The sequence below is a fragment of the Bactrocera dorsalis genome, chromosome 5 (assembly GCF_023373825.1).
Source record: "Bactrocera dorsalis isolate Fly_Bdor chromosome 5, ASM2337382v1, whole genome shotgun sequence".
Classification (NCBI taxonomy): Eukaryota; Metazoa; Arthropoda; class Insecta; order Diptera; family Tephritidae; genus Bactrocera; species Bactrocera dorsalis.
The window spans coordinates 10,917,785-10,938,226 of record NC_064307.1 but is presented as its reverse complement, the minus strand read 5'-3'; the positions used below and the strand labels follow the sequence as shown (position 1 = coordinate 10,938,226).

General features: G+C 36.6%; 1 protein-coding gene across 1 annotated transcript; it reads left to right on the top strand.

Moving 5' to 3' along the window:
- The first annotated feature begins 4,914 nt into the window (after positions 1–4,914).
- Positions 4,915–16,356, top strand: LOC105231423 (protein tipE). Its single transcript, XM_019992132.3, has 2 exons — positions 4,915–6,718; positions 14,708–16,356. Exons 1-2 carry the CDS (start codon positions 5,322–5,324, stop codon positions 14,769–14,771), a joined length of 1,461 nt encoding a protein of 486 aa, XP_019847691.2. The 5' UTR covers positions 4,915–5,321; the 3' UTR covers positions 14,772–16,356.
- The last annotated feature ends 4,086 nt before the right edge of the window (positions 16,357–20,442 follow it).

Genomic DNA, 20,442 nt, shown 5'->3' with positions numbered 1-20,442 from the left:
ATTTAAATTTTCGGGTACTTTTTTGTCATAAAGTATGTTCCGCTTGTCTTACTTTAAAAGTGGTTTGCCGAAAACATCCATATCGAACATCTTTGACATATCGCTCCCTTACAAACTGACTGATCAAAACATAAGACCTTTTTCTACGCTTCCATGCTCTGAGAAATGCGACTGTGAAGAATATTATGGCTTCAGTAGAGCTGCAGTTAACATGTTTTCTTGTTAAAAAATAGTTTCCCACAGGATTTCGTATTTCACATAATCCTTACTACTTCTTTAGACCCGCGTTATTGGCTTTTTATTTAGTTGGAGGACATAAACTTATTTCGATCCTTACGAATCGGATATAAATTGCATTAAAATATAATTTTAATACTTAAGAAATGTTAGCACGCCATATGTGACTGATTTACGAATGTGTAATAATATCTTATAAATCAATATATAGTAATGACGCAATAAATTCCATTACATATATGGAAACCTGAAGTGTAGTAATACAATTTACTGGAAAAAAGAAAACAAAAAATAATGTCTTATATTAAATTAAATATAGTTTTGCTTACAGTTCCAAAGTGTTTTTAAGACATTAGAAAACTAAATTATGAGAAAAAACTATGCCACCGCAAAGAAAAAACTAAATAACAAAGCAAAGTGTTGCAAGAAAGTGTGTTAAAAGTGCGAAGCTCAAAACAAAAAAAAAACAAAAGACTACGAACTTTTGCAAACTCGTTAAGTGACAGCAAACATTAATAATAAAATTTAGCTGCGCAGTAAAAACAAAGCGAAACGCTAGCATATATCAACGCCAGCTGTGAAGGCGGTCATGAGTCGGCGACTGCCAGCTTAAGCAGTTTTGTTGTGGCGATAAATAAGACTATTCATTTCTAAAATAAAAAATATAGAACAACGGCCACAAGATGGCGCTATGCAAACACAAAAACAAAGCGACGACAAATTATTGAGCTGCAATAAATATAAGCGTAATATTTATTGCAACAATCAATAAAAACAACTTAGAACACTTCCACGTACAGCACTCTTACAAACAGCCAAAGAGCAGCTAGAGCACCGCCTCCCCTCAGCAACAACTCCAGCGCAGCGAAACTTTTGGCAAAACACACAAATATCGAGCTACGCCGAGCGCCAGCGCGCGGCAAGCAGCGAGCTGAGAGTCAGTCAGATCAGATCAGTTCGAATTGTTGTGAAACAAATTGCTTGTTACAAAACTACAACAACAATACATAACGCCTGTATACGAAGAAAGAGTATAATACACCATAACAACAACAAAATCAACGCTTACTCTACAACAACGCCGCAATTAAGTCCGTCCAGTGATATATAAACATATTTTTTTCGCTTTTTTCCAATTATTTTTTATTTTTGTTGTTGCCACATTACGTCAAATGCAACAGAAATGTATTGAATCCAAAATCGTTGTGAAAAAGTGAAAAAGAAAAACCCAAAACTATAGCAAAAAGAAAAACAAAAAAATAAAATATTTCGATATAAAATATAAGCAATGCTCCTACGCCTTCAATTCTAAACTTAGACACGGCAATAAAGCGCAAGTACATACAAACATTTGTCTTGTTTCTACAACTAAATATAGCAATACAATTTACTAAGTTACTAAACTATAAGTTTTTATGACGTGCATACAAATAATGCGCATAAATTTATAATAAACAGCTTGGAAAAGGTTAAATAACTTTGTGTGCACAGGAGACCACGCGCTACTAGCAACCCCAAGCACACATTTATATATGCAAATACACATAACTGTGTGTTGGTCAGTGGACGTATTGACTCGGCTATAGATAGCTTCATTATTGAATAACCAACAACAACTTTAATCAACAACAACAACACCAAGTTGAATATGCTGACTTAGCCAATACACAGGCGACCACTTTGAAGCACACATATTCTCGACTTTTGCCTAATAATTGACACTGTATACTACAACAACCAACCACTAGTAGTTGTTGTTGTTATTTTTGTGCTTTTCCATACGCCTCAAATGTCAACTTTGTCATCAACATATGAATTTTTGATGCACACGCACAACGGCAAGGCACAGACGACTTAGTCAAACAACGCCTCAAGGCAAGGCGAGCGAGCAGGGTAGGCGGCCGTATATAGTACCAGTGCGTGTTTGCCCGACAAACACATAGACATATTTGTGTGTACATAAAATAATTAAAGTATAAAATTTTTAAATACCCAAAGCTATAAAATAATTACGCATCTACACATGCGACACTGCGCCACACACTAATTGCCGCCCACCAGCGCGCACAAAACGCTGTAGCGTGTGCATATGTTGCGTGGGATGCTAATTGAATGTTCAGTTATAACTCAAACTCACTGACATAAAGTGTGCAAAGAGCGAAGCGCAGCAGCCTTTGAAGATAAATATACGAGCGCACATTGCGTTGGCTTTGGGCCACCACTGCGTATGAGTAACGCCGCAGAAAGGTAATTAATTGTTGGTTGCCAGCGAGTACCCCGCATAAATAGCAACACCAGCGAGTAACAGTAAAACATTAAAAGGGTGTTAAGCAGCAAGATTTAAAAGCACACTCACACTCACGCGCGTAACTGTGTGTGAGTGGTTGTGACTGTGCGCGTTATTTAAAGCGGCGCGGCAAATAAAGGCTCTAACTGCCGAAGGTGGTTGTGAGCAGTGGTTTTTTGTACCTTTCATTGCGTTGTCGTCGTTGGAGTAGGTAACAGCTTTAAAGTTTGCCAAACTGAAGCGCGCGCTTAACGAGCAAAAAGCTTAAAACTTAATTAAGCGCCTATGAGTGATGGGTGCAAAGGCAGCGAGCTGAATAAATCTGTCTGTAACATTTTATGCGCAAAATAATTGAATAAAATACAAAAAGACGCGCCAAGCACCAAGTGAGTAGCCCGGAGTTGAGTCTAGGGAGTTATATAAGCGCAAACTGTTTTTGTAAAGCCGAAAATTTCACTTGAACAGAAACAGTAAACGCCGCAAAGAGCAAATAAGTCGAAAATAAGTCACAAACAAGTCCGGCGAATTACAAAATTCACGAAAGCGCTCAATAATTTACGTGAAATTTCGCAGCGGAACTGCACTGCGGAAGCCAATAAAGACAGGCAATTCCAAAATTGAAGAATTGGCGCAAAGCGAAAACAGCACTTTGCATTTTAAATCAAATGAAGTTGCTAGACACAAGCGCGATAGCATAGCAACGAGTTACACAGAAGACAAGCAACAACAACAAAATGTTGTAAGTAGCACGAATTGGAAGTAAAAAGCGTAAAAAGTCAAATTTCTATATTTTCAACGCACAAACATATGAATATTTCATTTCACTTCATTTCATCTCTTGCCACTTGCGCGCCAAACGAGCAGTCAAATGAATTGTGCTGCACACGAAAGCGAAAAAAACAAAAAAACAGCGAACACATGAAATGAAATAAAAGCGGATTCCGTAGCGAAGAAACTTTCAGCGTTAAACAGCATTTTGACACGACAATAGGACACAGCGCCGAACAAGCCACAGACAGACAGGCGCATTATAGCAACAACAAAAAAGCAACAACAATAACAACAAAAAAGAGTAGTGGCAATCAAAATAATACGCTAGGCGACACAGTGACAGTTGATTTCACACAACAACAACAACAACAAAGCGATAAGAAGCAGCTTTAAATACTACAAAAACAACAACAAGCAACAAAATAACTGCAGCTATAACACACAAAATAGAGGACACAAATACAAATGCGTCGCATAAATCGTTGTAGTCCAACTGACAGTTTGTCTATTAAAGCGTTCATTTCAGCGCTTGTGAAAGACGGTGGAAGCCGCAAATAAACGAAGAAGAACAAGAACAAGTATTAATAAAAATAAAATAAAAGCTTATGCAAAAAGTAGTGACACAAAAGCAAATATTGTGGCTTGTCATTTGGCAGATATACATGTGTATATGACACTAATACCAACAACAACTTGAAATCGCTGAAGCAAAAACAAGCTTACACACACACACATAAAGGTGGAATAGGAAAGGAGGATAAGCGTAAGCATATAGAGCGCACAAGCGGCACAGAAATTGAAATATATAAATATAGCGAGTCGCGTACACACATACAAGCAGCGTGTTTGGTGTGCGGCGAATAGAAGTGAGGAAGAGCGAATGCAACTACCCTGTGATATATATAAATTGCACTGTAACTTAATTTAAAATTTAAAAAAAATTAATAAACTAATTAAAAAAAATAAAAATAAAAAAAATTAAATAGAATAAATTAAAAACGTTAAATTAATATTGATTAAAAAAAATAAAATAGAAAAAATTAATTAAATTAAAATAAAAAAAATTAAAATAATAAAAACTTAAAAAATTTAAAAAAAAAAAATAAATTGTTAAGAAAAAATATAAATTAATCAAATAAATTTGAAAAAAAAATAAAAAAATTGTAATTAAAAATTTAATATTAAAGTAATTAAACTTATTCGAAAAGCTACAAAATACAAATAATAAAACGCAAAATAATTAAAATACAAACAAGCGCAGACACTCGAACGCATATGGTTAGCAGAACACATGAATATAAAACAAAATATTAAAAATATTTATAAAAAAACACAAAAATAAATTGTAATAAAATATATGATAAAAAAAATAAAATTAAATTAAAATAAAATTTAAACAAATATAATAAAATATTTAAATAATTCATAACAAATTTTAAAAATAAAATACAGAGCTCGTAACAAAAATATTGCAATTAATTAAAAAATAATAATTAATTAATATATCACTAAATAAAATATAAATAATTTGCAATAAAAAATCATATTTAAAATAATAACAAAAATAAAAATCAAACAAATATAAAAAATTAGAAAACTTATTAAAATTAGAAAAATTAACAAAAAAAATTAAAGACAACAATAGTTTTAATGATTTTCGGCAAAACTTAAAGCAAAATTTAAAATTGTGGGGCTAACTAGAAGCAAATAGCGAAATAAAAAATTAAAAACTGAAACTAAATTAAAAAAACATTTAATTTCCAAAAATCTTAAAAAAAATATATAATTAAACCACACGCAATTACTTCGTAACACTTCGGCGCGGCGCTAGCAACGAATATTGATTCGACGTTTACAACAACAACAGCGACGCGTGGTGCTGAGTCTTCATACAATTGCTCAATAAACATATGTAAACGCCACAGACAACTAAAACAACAAGCGCTCGATTAGCAACAACAACAAAAACAAACACAATAATTAATATCACCAACACAACAACAGCGGCAAACAGAATACGCGAAAAATGGGTGACGAACAAGAAGAACGCACCTTCAAGGAGAAGATGCTCTTCTACACCACTGCCTTCTTCATACTGCTCGGCACATTTAGTATGTTTGCATTTCTCTTTCTCGTGCCGTTTGTCATAGAGCCCGCCTTCACGACGATCTTTATGCAATTCGAAGAGGTGCCCGCCTTGTGTGAAACCTACGATGTGGAGACATATTTCGGCGCCAAGAATTGCTCGTGGGCGTCATGTCGCGAAGGCTGCACAAAGGATATTTACACTTGTACGCAGATACGCGTCAATTATCGACTGAATTTGTACAATTACACAGATGAATTCAATTTCACCGAATATCACATTAATTTGGCCGAGGCGGAACGTGAATTGCCGCCGGTCAAGCGTACCGATCGCTATGAGCGCGCCATACGCGATTATGATTATGATGCGGCCACGAGTGATGCCGCCAAGGCGAATCAAGTGGTGTATGTCCCAGCGGCGGCGGCATTAATGTCCAGCCCCGCAGTGTCGCTGGCAGCTGCAGCGGCGGCGTCGGCGTCGACGACAAGCGAGCAAGTACGACTGAATACGATCAGTTTCGGTGGTGAGAGTGCCGGCATTGGTGACGGTACTAGTGGCTATCTCGTCGATGAGGAGCCGCTAGACGATGATATGAGTGGTGCACCCGGGAGTATATTGTTTAACGAGGAACGACATCCCTTCGATGAGATCTCCGAATTGAATGAGGGTCTCATGGGTAATAATTCGATGTATTTCTATGTGGGCGCGCGTCTCTTTCCCAACGTTAAGGGTTGTGGTTATCCGCCTATGCTGAATTGTACAATTTGGCTGAAACGTTATACGAAGATTGGTATTAAGTTTCCGTGCTATTATTCGAAAGTCGATCCAAGTTTGGTGATAAGCGATTTGGATTATTGGCAGAACACATTGAATCTGATCTATTCGATGGCCATACCAATACCATCGTTTATTATATCGGTGATATACCTGACATATGCATACTTCAAAATCTATAATGAGGATGAAGAAACGGCGCCGCTCGATAAGAATGCCGAAGATATGGATATTGATGAGGGTGAGGTGGACGAGAGTGATGGTGCTGCGTTGGCTAACAATGCTGCCGGCAGTCAAATCATCAATATGGACTCGACGACGGGTGAGAGTTGCGTGGATGTGGTACTGCCGAATGGTGGTCCCGGCATGACGACCTCTATATCGCAGGGCGGTTCGGTCACAACGCCCGGCCAATATTTGGCACAATCGCCGGGCGGTTCACAAATGACACCCAATTCCGATATGAATTCATTCGGTCATCAGCTTAAAGTGCAAATGGCGGACGAAATGTCGCGCGACTCATTGGAAAATGGTGTGCTGTCGACATCGAACTCGGTGCAGGGGTAAGTACGAAGTATACAGTGGCTGACATATTTTTTGTGTAACGCGAGATAATGTCTATTAGGTTTCCTTACTTGTTGTTTATTGCATCGATTTAACAAATTACTCAAATTACTTTTATGAGTCATAACAAGTTAATTAATCATGCCTAACAGTATTTACTTTATCCATTTTTCCTCACATTGCCAATACTGTTTGTTTTATTTTTTTTTTTTGCCGTCTATTTAGTCAATCCAGATTTTATCATGGAAATGGCTCATCTTGATACAACAGCAATGAGCACTCCTAGAGCGCCGTGCATGCCCGTTAACCATAATCTAAGTGGCCTTCAGTTGTCTTTACATCAATATAGACTCAATATATTTATTTGTAGAACTAAATAATATATATACATATGTATATGTACAAATTGATATGTGTAACATATACAGTATCATACATCTTAATATTTATATATTATAAATTCACTCATTTTGCCGGCAGTTTTGCTTATACATGATGACGTAAGTATATTTGTCTCTTTGGAATTTGCTTTGGCGAAGGGTGACGGCAGGTTTTCCGTTACAAAGTGAGAGTAAACAAATCCGGAAATCAAATTCATACTCATTATTTATTTTGGTTGCCAGTTCGGATAAATCTTTTCAATATGTTGACGTGACCTCGTTTGTTTGGCGCTCGTTATAAACAAGCGCATCACAAAGGATAAAAAAAAATACAAAAAACGAATGAAAATATGTATTATATATTTTCTTCTCAATTTTTAGGGAGCGCAAAAGCTCTGTTCTGTTTATATAAGCGTAAATTGATTCCTGAAAATGATTAAAGTTGTGGAAAAAGTTGAAGTTCTTATAAAATGCTTCATCTTTATTGCAGACACTGAAGATTCCAAGTATAGCTAAATGCTTCTCCGCCTTGTCTTCCCAATGGGGCGGAGACTTCCTCTGCTTTTGTATCGAAAGGCTCGGAGAAATTCTTAACGATCCTCAAAGAGCTTTTGGTATTGCTCAGCGTCAGTTTACACATCCGTATTAGTTTTGCGGGGACACCAGATTTAATCATCGCGACATAAAGTTAGCTCCGTGCTATCAAAAGCAGCTTTGAAATCGACGAAAATGTGTGTCGATCATCTTTTCACGGGTCTTTTCCATGATTTGACGCATGCTGAATATCTGGTCAGTTGTTGATTTTCCGGTCCTAAGATCCAATCTTCTTCTTCTTCTTTACTGGCGTAGACACCGCTTACGCGATTATAGCCGAGTCAACAACAGCGCGCCAGTCGTTTCTTCTCTTCGCTACGTGGCGCCAATTGGATATTCCAAGCGAAGCCAGGTCCTTCTCCACTTGGTCCTTCCAACGGAGTGAAGGTCTTCCTCTTCCTCTGCTTAGCCCGGCGGGTACTGCGTCGAATACTTTCAGTGCTGGAGTGTTTTCGTCCATTCGGACAACATGTCCTAGCCAGCGTTGTCGCTATCTTTTAATTCGCTGAACTATGTCAATGTCGCCGTATATCTCGTACAGCTCATCGTTCCATCGAATGCGATATTCGCCGTGGCCAACGCGCAAAGGACCATAAATCTTTCGCAGAACTTTTCTCTCGAAAACTCGCAACGTCGACTCATCTGTTGTTGACATCGTCCAGGCCTCTGCACCATATAGCAGGACGGGAATTATGAGTGACTTATAGAGTTTGGTTTTTGTCTGTCGAGAGAGGACTTTGCTTCTCAATTGCCTACTCAGTCCGAAGTAGCACCTGTTGGCAAGAGTTATCCTGCGTTGGATTTCCAAACTGACATTGTTGGTGGTATTTACACTGGTTCTCAAATATACGAAACTATCTAGAACTGCAAAGTTATGACTGTCAACAGTGACGTGAGTGCCAAGTCGCGAGTGCGACGACTGTTTGTTTGATGACAGGAGATATTTCGTCTTGCCCTCGTTCACTGCCAGACCCATTTGCGTTGCTTCCTTGTTCAGTCTGGAGAAAGCAGAACTAACGGCGCGGGTGTTGAGACCGATGATATCAATATCATCGGCATACGCCAGCAGCTGTACACTCTTATAAAAGATTGTACCTGCTCGATTAAGTTCTGCAGCTCGAACTATTTTCTCCAGCAGCAGATTGAAGAAATCGCACGATAGGGAGTCGCCTTGTCTGAAACCTCGTTTGGTATCGAACGGCTCGGAGAGGTCCTTCCCGATCCTGACGGAGCTTTTGGTCCCGCTCAATGTCAGTTTACACAGCCGTATTAGTTTTGCGGGGATACCAAATTCAGACATTGCGGCATAAAGGCAGCTCCTTTTCGTACTGTCGAAAGCAGCTTTAAAATCGACGAAGAGGTGATGTGTGTCGATTCTCCTTTCACGGGTCTTTTCCAAGATTTGGCGCATGGTGAATATCTGGTCGGTTGTTGATTTACCAGGTCTGAAGCCACACTGATAAGGTCCAATCAGTTTGTTGACGGTGGGCTTTAATCTTTCACACAATACGCTCGATAGAACCTTATACGCGATATTAAGGAGGCTAATCCCACGGTAGTTGGCGCAGATTGTGGGGTCTCCTTTTTTATGGATTGGGCATAGCACACTTAAATTCCAATCGTTGGGCATGCTTTCGTCCGACCATATTTTACAAAGAAGCTGATGCATGCTCCTTATCAGTTCTTCGCCGCCGTGTTTGAATAGCTCGGCTGGCAATCCATCCGCCCCCGCCGCTTTGTTGAGAGCCAAGTCGCGAGTTCGACAACTGTTTGTTTGATGACAGAAGATATTTCGTTTTGCCTCTTATAAAAGATTGAACCTGCTCGATTAAGCTCTGCAGCTCGAATAATTTTCTCCAACAGTAAATTGAAAAAATCGCACGATAGGAAGCCGCCTTGTCTAAAACCGCGTTTTGTATCGAAAGGCTCGGAGAAGTTCTTAACGATCTTTTGGTATTGCTCAGGGATTACTCAGCGTCTGTTTACACAGCCGTATTAGTATTGCGGGGACACCAAATTTAGTCATCGCGACATAAAGTCAGCGCCTTTTCGTGCTATCAAAAGCAGCTTTGAAATCGACGAAAATGTGAAGTGTGTCGGATATCTTTTCACGGGTCCTTTCCAAGATTTGACGCATGGTGAATATCTGGTCCGTTGTTGATTTTCCAGTCCTAGGGGCTTCTTGATAAGATCCAATCAATTTGTAGATTTTAATCTTTCACACAATAAGCTCGATATATTTCTACGGTAAGTGGATTGGGCAGAGCACACTTAAATTCCAATCTTCGGGAATGCTTTCGTTCGACCATATTCTACAAAGAAGCTGATTAAAGCTTCTTATTAGTTCTTCACCGCCGTCCTTAAAACTTTCTGTAAGTCGCCGCATCTTTTTGTAGAGTTTTCAAGCTTTACCCCTGTCGGCCAGCTCTTCATACTCACGAATTTCAGTCTCACTCTTTTGTTTTGTCTGCTAATGCGTCTCGATTCCTTCTTCAACTCTCGGTATCTATTCCATCCCGCATGTGCCGTTATCGATTGAAACGTTGCGAGGTAGATAGCTTATATTCTCTCCGCTGCGACACGGCAATTTTTATCTATTCTTTTGCTTTTTCCGAAAGCCAATGGTTTCGTTTGCAGCTGTACGTAAGGAGCTTGAAATGCCGTCCCACAGTTCCCTTATACCGAGTTGTTGATGAATGATATCAAAGAGCAGGAATGCAAGTCGAGTAGATAATCATTTGGTTGCCTGTTGTAATTGCAGCTTCTCGACGATGAACCTTTCTTGTTTGTTGATGTGTGTTTTTTTATCAGAGGCGGGTGCGAATCTGGGCTGCAACAAGAGTCGATGTTAGGACCTCGGAGCGTAGGCTCGTCTAAAGCACTGGAGACGTGTATTCCGTGTATCATAACATGATCGATCTGGTTGGTGGCTTTTTTATCCGGAGACATCCAGGTAGCTTGATACGTTTTCTTATGTTGGAATCTAGTACTACAGAAAACCATATGTCGATATCAGCGATATGTTGAAAAACTTCGCTCTGAGGCGGAATGTGGCTAAAAGTTCATCCCCCGGGGTGAATGGCAGTACTCGACGAGGGAGTCTCTCTCCCATCACGAATCCCATACCGAATTTGCGCTCCTTTATATGACCACTATAGTAAATGTTACAAGGACCTACTTGTCTCAGTCCTTGTCCGTATATCGCATTTCTGCATTTCTTGGACAACAGTGATGTCAGGCTTTATTTTCACGAGGACATCAACCAGCTGGTCAGCGGCACTTTCCCAATTAAGGGACCGGATATTTCAAGTGCATGCCCTCAAATCTTAATCCTTAATGCGTTTGCCATGGTCGTTATCGAAAGGGGGAGTCTCTCATCCGAGGCTGTTGGTTAGTTTTCATTGGAAGAGTTTTTTATTTTAAGTATAGATATTATATTTTTAAATATTTAAAATTTCTTACTATTTTTCGTATGGCGTTTTGCGTCTACATAAATAAATATTACTTCTTTTTTTACTTCAATATATGTATATGTACTTGTATATATATAGTAATTAACTTTGCCTACATTTAGGCAAATAATTCAAAATTTCAACTGCTAATATGGAGTAAGGATGTCAATATGAAGAAAATATGCGAAAAAAATCTCAAATCAAACTATGATACATACTTTGAACAGGCTTTTTAAACTAAGATTTACATTCAAAACTCCTAAATATTGATCAGGTTGAAGAAAATTCCAGCTTAACACACACATCGAATCAAAACACATGCACATACCAATACATATGTAATTGCAACCAGCAAAATTGCTACTCGAATGCCAGCCAAGGCCATCTTTCATTGCATCTCATTTATAAGGCGGGCAAAGAGCGGAATTTTTCTTGGTCATTTGCTCTGCTCATTACACTAATATGCACACACACACACATGCATACGCGCCCACATGCACACACACCTGCGCAAAGGGCAAGCAATGTAAGACCACTTAACATTGCGGCCAACTATAAGTATGGAAAAAATAAAAAATATCAACAAATAAAACAGCAATGGTCACAGAAGTGGCGACTATGGCCACGACGGAAATGTGACAAGCATTATTTGTGCACGAGTAAATACACAAGTGCAAAGTGTCAACGCCAATTTTCAAAGGGGCCGAAAATGCATTGCAATTTAGGTCAGTAGAGCCCAGCTAAGGTATATTTAGTTATTGTAAGAAAATACAGGTACAATAAAATGTGAATATATTTACATACATATATCAGAGTGAACCCAGCGGGGTAAAATGGATTTACCAAAATTAAAGAAAGTCTTTAAATATTTTTAATGAAAATTAATAATAATTTTTAAATATTTTTAAATATACATATATGTATAACATGGAGCCTAAATTAAAAAAATATTTCTGATTACAACATATCTGGTCTGATCTGATCTTATTTGTATGTTCCATATATTTTTACGAGCTATATTGAGCTGCTTTGCTAGAAACCAATCTTCATTCAGTATTAGCCGTCAAAAGTTAGTAACTTTTTATCACAATAATGTTGTTCAGTTTTCCTAGCAGGTAGCGTATATTGCGCACCGTTCTCACTTGCCTTGTTCCCTTCTTTGTTTGCCATTCACTGCAGCTCCTTAATGAGCAATGATTAGTGGAATTGAAAATAAATGACAAATGAGTCGATATCCTAGACATGGACTAAATGCCTATGTACATGAACTTACAGTATATATGTACATATGTATATGTATACAACATTTGTAATACCATATTGTTGTAGCTGTGGAATGTAAACATATTTAGTCCTAATTGGATTGTTGAATTGTATTCAAATAGAGCAATTTAGTAAGCTTATTACAGTAAACGTAATCCTGACTGAGGTGTATGGATATTTCAAGCAAAAATGCTTAATTTCTTGTGGCTCGAACTGTTTTCGTAACTGCAAAAATATTTGAACAATTTCCACACTTCAAAAGCAGATATTGAAAATTTAAATTTTAAAATTATTTTTTGTACTAATCATCGTAATATAATAAGGTTTTAAAAGTATTTTACCTTGGAGCAACTGACGGGGTTATAATTAATGTATTGAAAGGCCAGTTGATTTAAAATTTGAATTAAATGTTTTCAAAAGTTAAATAATTTTCAAAAATTTTAATCCCAAATACCAGATTAAAGAATTAAAAATAAATTTTTAATCCTACAAGTCAAATTAAATAATTTAAGATAAAAATTTTAATCCCAAACAAAATGGAATAAATTAAAAATAAAAAAAAAATTGTTTTTTCTAGAAAATTTCTAAATAAAAAAAATAAAAAAAAAAAAAATGTATTTTCTACTTTGAAATTATTTCGTGCTTCATATTTCGTTTTTTTACCTTTTTGACTATTATTTTTAAACGAATTTTTATTTTTAATAATATTTAAATTATTTAAACAGCCTTACTTTTATTTACAATTAATTACTTTTAATTATAGTGTTTCTAGTAGAAATATGTAAATCTTTCCTTTTCATTTATACCTTTCATTGCAATGAATATTGTACTGTAAATGTCTGCTTAAATTTGAAATGATGACATATATAAAACAGCTAAACTTTTGGATAACTAATGTCTCTTAACACATAGCAGTTAAGGGCAGGGCGTATGAGTGTAATCTGTCTTTATTCACCATTTACCTTCATATTCGCCCTTTCACTTGTCAGAAATAGTTTTTGTGGGACAAAATCCTCAAAATATATTAACGCGGTGTTTGTTAAAACTTAAAGAATAATCAACACTGCGTATGAGTAACATCAGTCGTGCGTAGATTTTTTGCTGAAATTTTCAAAAATATGTGTGTCTAGGAACAGCTTGGAATATGAAATATTTTTATATGTGGATTTGTATATATGTGTAAATGATCTGGATGGCGAGGGGGAAATCCGGGTGACTGTATGTCTGTCCGTTCGTCCCTGCTAACTGTAACTTAAGTAAAAATCAAGATATCTTAATGAATGATTTCTTGGCTGCAAGGCGGAGCTCGTCGTAATCGAACCACTCGAACGCTACAACAATCAAATTTGTCCAACGCAAATGTTATAAAAATTCCCACCGACAGTGTGAAAATGGCTAAAATAGCATGATATCCCCGTTCACTCCCCACATAAATGTACTGTTGAAAACAACTAAAATCGCGATCTTCAGACGGGTAATTGCTATGCGAACTTTTTCATGGTCGGGCAATGGGACGTCTTCTTCATCGCCATCGATTGTGGAATCTTTTCGTAGAATTGCCGAGCATTACCCGAGCATGTCACCATGCTTGTCAAGCTCTTCGTAATCACGCATTTCGGTCTTATCCTTTTCTTGTCTGCAAATGCGTCTGGTTTCCCTCTTCAACTATCGGTTTCTATCCCATCCCGCACGGATTGTGGTCGATTGTAACGTTGCTTGGTAAACACTGGAGACAGGTCTTTCTTCTATCACAGCATGATCGATCTGGTTGGTGGCTTTTTGATCCGGAGACAGGCAGGTAGCTTTATGTATTTTCTTGAGTTGAAATCTAGTACCACAGATAACCATATTTCGGACTCCGGCGAAGTCAATCAATTTCAACCTATTTGGGGATGTTTTCTCATGAAGGCTGAATTTCCCGACCATTGTGCCAAAGATACTTTCTTTGCCCACCCTGGCGTTAAGACCAAAGGAACTACTCGCCTCAGTCCATACCCCGTCCATCGCATAGCTTGGATGGCGTTGATGCCAGCCTTTACTTTACAAACAAGGACATCAACCTTTCCACGGAGGATGGAGCCGTGTGTAGCAGTTTACGCAAGTGAAAAAAGTTCTTTGAGCGCCATTCACTTGGGAAATTAAATTTGAAGTTTCTGTCCTTTTTCTTTAAAGAAGTGGGGAATCTCGAAATGAATCACCCTTTATAAACCTATATTGATAAATGAATTATACTCAACACACTCTATAAAGGAAAATTGGATAAATAGTTATGGTTAATTTGTATAATTTTTCATTGCAGAAACTTGAGCAAGACGATGACGACGAGTATCTCAACTCCGCCTGGGCCGACAGCAGCAGTTTAAAACGCAAAGTCCACGGCATGGATAATGTACGTTTTCGCATTGGACAATGAAATGTGTGCGCACCAAATATTTAGCTTTTAAAAGTCTCAGCTCTCGTACGAAATTACCATTAAATGATACTAATTATAACAAAAGCAATTAGCTAATATCACATATGTACATACGTATGTATGTATTTACATATGTATGCATAAGAGTTAGGCATTCTAGTATGCAGCACAAGCAAACTCACACAAAAGACAATGCAATAAATTTAACAATTATTAAGTGAACACACACACTAAAACAAAGGGAACTAGCAAAATACAAACATACATACATACAAAGGCATGTATGTACATACATATACATACAATATATACTTGTAGTTATGCGCTGCTTACTATTTAATAATTAAATTTAGTATATAACTTTGTAATTGTATTGTGAAACAACAAATAAGCGACTTAACACACACTAGAGCGTTTATAATCTAGATATGCGAATGGCAGATAACAATTTATATATTCAAGAGAATTATTGCAAATAAATTAATTTTGTTAATGAATTGAAAACAGCTACGAAGCGAGCGTCTTTTCACAAACTTATGCAATACAAAATATGCTAATACTCGAACGCTGCGGATAAAGATATACATGCATATATATTAGCTAAAGCATACGCATACAAACACACATACACATAGACACAAGTACACATATGTACATATTTATAAGTGTTTTACTTTCAAATTGTAGGCATACTTAGACAGCTTGGCGACAGTCACACTTTTAGGGGTTGTATCCATTTGGAAATTAGAAAAACTCGTGTTTTTGAACTTTTTTTGAAAAGTTGTTTTTTTTTTAATTAATAAATAAAAATAATTTTTATTTACAGAATTTAATGTACTTTAATAATCGACGGTTCATTTTGAAAAACTTTGCATTCCCTGGATCCCACAGCCGATATCCAGTACACCCCCGAAAATAAATGTCTGACGGTGAAAAAAATATTTCTGATTAAAATAATGTAAAATCCGAAAATATATATTAGAAGATTTTTGACAAAATGGCAGCTTTCCAAAAATAGGCCTTTTTTATGAAAACAATTATTTACATATTTTGATTGAAAAATCGAAATTATTATCAAAAATCTTATTTCTTCTATCCTTACCTGACAAATATATATAAAAAAATATATATATAAGGAGATCGTGTAAAAATTTCACCGTTTCAGAGAAATTTGGCGCACCGACTTGGAAACACAAAAAAAAGTTTTTTTTAATGAAACAAAAACAGTTTGGGATATCAATGAAATACTTTATTCTTGTGAAGTACATTCGATGCTATTATGTATGAAACTCGATTTCTTTTGCATGGCTACTACGAGTACACTTGCAGAAATCCAGACGCCAAATCCAATTTTCGTCGTTTTTCAAGCATAAATCGGCCGATACTGCTGCAATTTCACGTTCGAACGTGGTTGACATAGACCAAAGTCTTGACGTAGCCCCACAGAAAATAGTCAAAATCGCACGACAAAGGCGGCCAATTGACTGGGCCCTTTCGTGAGATAACACGTTCACCAAACTTGGAATTCAATAAATCGATTGTGACAAATGCTGCGTGGCTTGTGGCGCCTTCCTGTTAGAACCACATATTGTCCAAGTACATATCATTCGATTTAGGCCAAAAATATTCGGTTATCATTGAGCGGTAGTGATTCCCATTCACAGTCTTTATCATCACGGAAGAAGTACGGTCCAATAATGTCATCGGACCAACGCATATTTTGCTTATTGACGAAGCCATTCAACTACTAGTAATAAGCCTCATCGCTGAAGATGAACATTTTGTGCTATGCCTCTGGGTTCAAATTGCTACACTAGACGCTCAATTGTTGAACTGACAGGACGATTGTGACGACCATAAATTGGAGGTAGCGCTCTTAAAGTTGAGACCACTGACTCCGAAGTAGTAAATTTTAATAATTTCGACTCGTTGTCGAATCATATATCTTTCCAAGATGAAATGGCTTACTAAAGAAAAATGTCAAAGACAAAATATGGCATGGTTTGCTGTCCCTATCGGTCTACTTTTGAAGCGTTCTTAATGAAAAACCCGATATAAGCAAAAAAAAATCATTTTTTCGGAGACAAATTTCCAATATGTACATCTATATTTCACATATAAGCAAAAGCATCATTTATTTTATTAACAAGTGGATATAACACCTTAATCGAACACAGTATGCACACGAGCATACACATACGTACACAAATACATTCGTATCTACACACACACACATTCGAACATGCACACATACACGTATGTTTAAAAGCTGCAAAACGTATGAATACCGAAAGGAAAAAATTTAATTGCATAGTAAATAATATTAGGCTGTAAGCAGAATGAATTAGGAAACATTAGTCTAACTCTTAAAATAAAAAAAATAAATGTTATTTAGCTAGCCACTTTTACACAAATAACGAAATTGAATTGTAAAGTAAACTCGCAAAGCGTCACATGGGCATTTGATGCGCAATAAATCGGCAGAGTTAGCTAAAAAGCCAATCCAACTGTGTATGCGAGGGTGTGCCTTAGACTTGTGAATTTTTACTGGCAAAGTGCAAGAATTTATTTTTTTTCATTTGCTAAGATGTATAAATTGTAATTATATTTATGACTAGTTGTCTTAGGGGAAGTTCCAGAAAACTATGGTCAATATTCAAGGTGGACTAAAGGTTATGTATCACTTACTACTTATACAATGCTATGCACGACCTTGTCGCCATCGACGGTTCGTCGGATTTCGTTGTTAATAGCAGTAAGATTTGCATCGTGGGCCGTTTATCTTTTGTTAAGGGGTTCTCGAAAGACGAATTTCCACCCCCTCGATGACAAATTTGAATTACAGGCTCTAATGAGCTGCATTGTCTGGTGTAGCCGAGATCTAGATCATTGGCCTGAATGAATTGTTCTTCTTGTCGACCGCTAACAACTAGCTTCAGGGCATAGCTTCCCAATTTTGGCTATAGTGAGTATACAGTAATATATACAGTTGAACCGATGTCTCGTCGCGGCACGTAACAATTTTTATTTAGCCCTGTTGCCAGCTCGCATCTTTGCATGGCGGAGTTGGACTCATATTGCTCTTCCACCGTAATGTTTGCCCAAGCAAATTTTACCCATTTCTATTGGTCTCTGAGAATTTTTTCTTTGGGATCACCCTCATCTACCACGCCAATGATGATGTGGTTCCGCAATAAGCTAATAATTGTATGCCTTATGGGGCTACTCCTTGTTTGGCGATTACAGTTGTGCCCTTGTGGACAAGTCAGCAGCACGACGCTTATTCGCTTTAGCTGGGTCATTGACCTTAAAAATAGGTCATTCTCAGGCAGATAAACCATCAGCTGACTCAGTTTAGGCATTTCTTTTCCCTCACTACTGTGTAGCTATACTTTGGCTACAAGCTTTGGTTCCGTCAGTCGCTGGTATTGTTGCTTTCTTGGAGGTAGGTTTCAGCTCCAAATATAATGCCACACCTTGCATCTAGGCCAAGCTTCTGTCTTTGCGCTGTCCGCTTTAAAGCTCGTTGAAACCGCCGAGCTCTTCTCGTAATAACTAGTTTTTTTCTGATTTTTTCCAGGCAATCAGAACTTCTTTAATATTTTTTTTTTGTTCCTCTAATTCATTGTATGGACCCGCGGGAAAGTAGGTACACTTGCGTATAACCCTCGCTATCTTATTACGGAGGGCGCCAGGTGTCCGTGAGCTCCGTTCTAGATTACGCTATTTAAGAGCCCGCAGCCACTATGAACCCAGGAAGAGGTTGTATGGCACGTTAGCTAGATATATACTTCACAACTGCAAGAACGGCGAATTATTTCTAGTCCGACCCTGCTAACGTCGTGGTACAGTGATATCTATTAACACTCTCGTGGAGGATTCACGGGTTTAGCCGAACTCTAAATTGATTAAAAATAATAAGTTTTATTTATCACCACTTTTTTTGCTTACAACTAAGGCGCGCCCTAATGCATACATGCGCACCAACATTCAAATTAATAGTAACAGCAACAACAACAACATACATTTACGAGCAAATATTGAGGTTGTGGGCCAAGGCTGGCCAAGCGAAGCGAACATTTCAGCAAACGAGTTGTATATTTAGGTCTCGACTTGGCTTTACCACGTCGGATCGGAATTGTTTTCATTTGGGACTGAGTTGAGTGAGTGATGGCGAAAATTTCGGTTGCAATTTTAATGCATTAATTAGTAATTAAATTTGCCTCTAAGTAAAAAAAAAACAACAACAAAAACTAGACTTACTTATAGGCGACATAAGCATAACGGTAAAAAATAAAGTAAAATAAGTAAAGCAGATAATTTTTCTAATAATTTCGAATGCCATTAAGTATGTTTAAAAGTTAATATTGAAGAACTCTCTCGCTCGCGCTCTTACGCTCTTCGCTTACAAGCATTGATTTATTAAGCAAAAAAAAAAAAATAAAAAAAAAAACAAAGCAACAACAACTAACGAAAAAATATATTTTATTTAGCTAAAATTGTAAGCACTAAAGGGAAGGCCTCGATATTATCTTAAATTAAATTAATTTATGTATATGTTAAGATTAATTATATACATACATATACATAATGATATAAGTAAGTAAATGCGTACGCAAACTCACAGCTTTAAACAAATTGTAAAACAAAATTAAAAAAAAAAAAATTACAAAAAAACTAAGCAAAACATAAAAAATATTTTCTTCTACCAAAGAACTCACATCATATTCATATTTATAAATATAGCAAGTACTTAATATATATTAAAAATAATAATCAGGAAAATATAATCTTAAAAATATTTCAAAAAAAAAATTAAAGCAAAAAATAGCTTAAAAACTTATAATAAAAAATACGCATTAAAAAACTTGGAAAGCAAAAACAAAAAAAAAAACACAAAAACTTTCTTTAGCATTAAATTAAAGTAACATTTAAAGCCTACTCGTATATATTAACTGCTAAGCTGAGCAAAAGCATTAAGCCTCCCAAAAATTCTCTTAGACAAATAGGTACTCATACTTATTAAATACCGAAAACAAAAACCAAAACAAAAACAAAAAAAAAAATACTTAAAAAAAAGATTAAGCAAAAACCAACGCAACAGTGAAAAATACGCGGTGATTTCCTTTTTTTACAATTATTCTATATACATACATATATGTTATGCGCATTTGCATTTGCACATCTAAATTATGAAGAGAAATTAATGAATTGAAAGAGAATATTTAACAAAAATTCTAATAAGCGACAAGCGCCTAAAATAAATACAGTAAATTACTTGCGGCATTAAAGTGCAACATTTTTAAATGAAAATTATTAATTAACTATTGAAGTATAATATTGTAATGCTACTAGAATTGAAACAATAAAAGGTGAGAAATCAAACAATAATAAATAAAAAAAAAAAATAAAAATCAACGCATTTAGAAGCCTAGCTATGGTTTTTCTATTTATAAACTGGAGTTTGGTGAATTAAAGGTTTTTCATCTCATTCCTGCTGCTTTTCTGCATAACATTTTCACCTAGAAGGGTAAACAGGAATTTAAGCTACTTTTTTAGCAGTTCAATCTCTATTGGCAACTTGCTTCCTAGCACTGGACCAATGAACCTCGTCTGCGTGG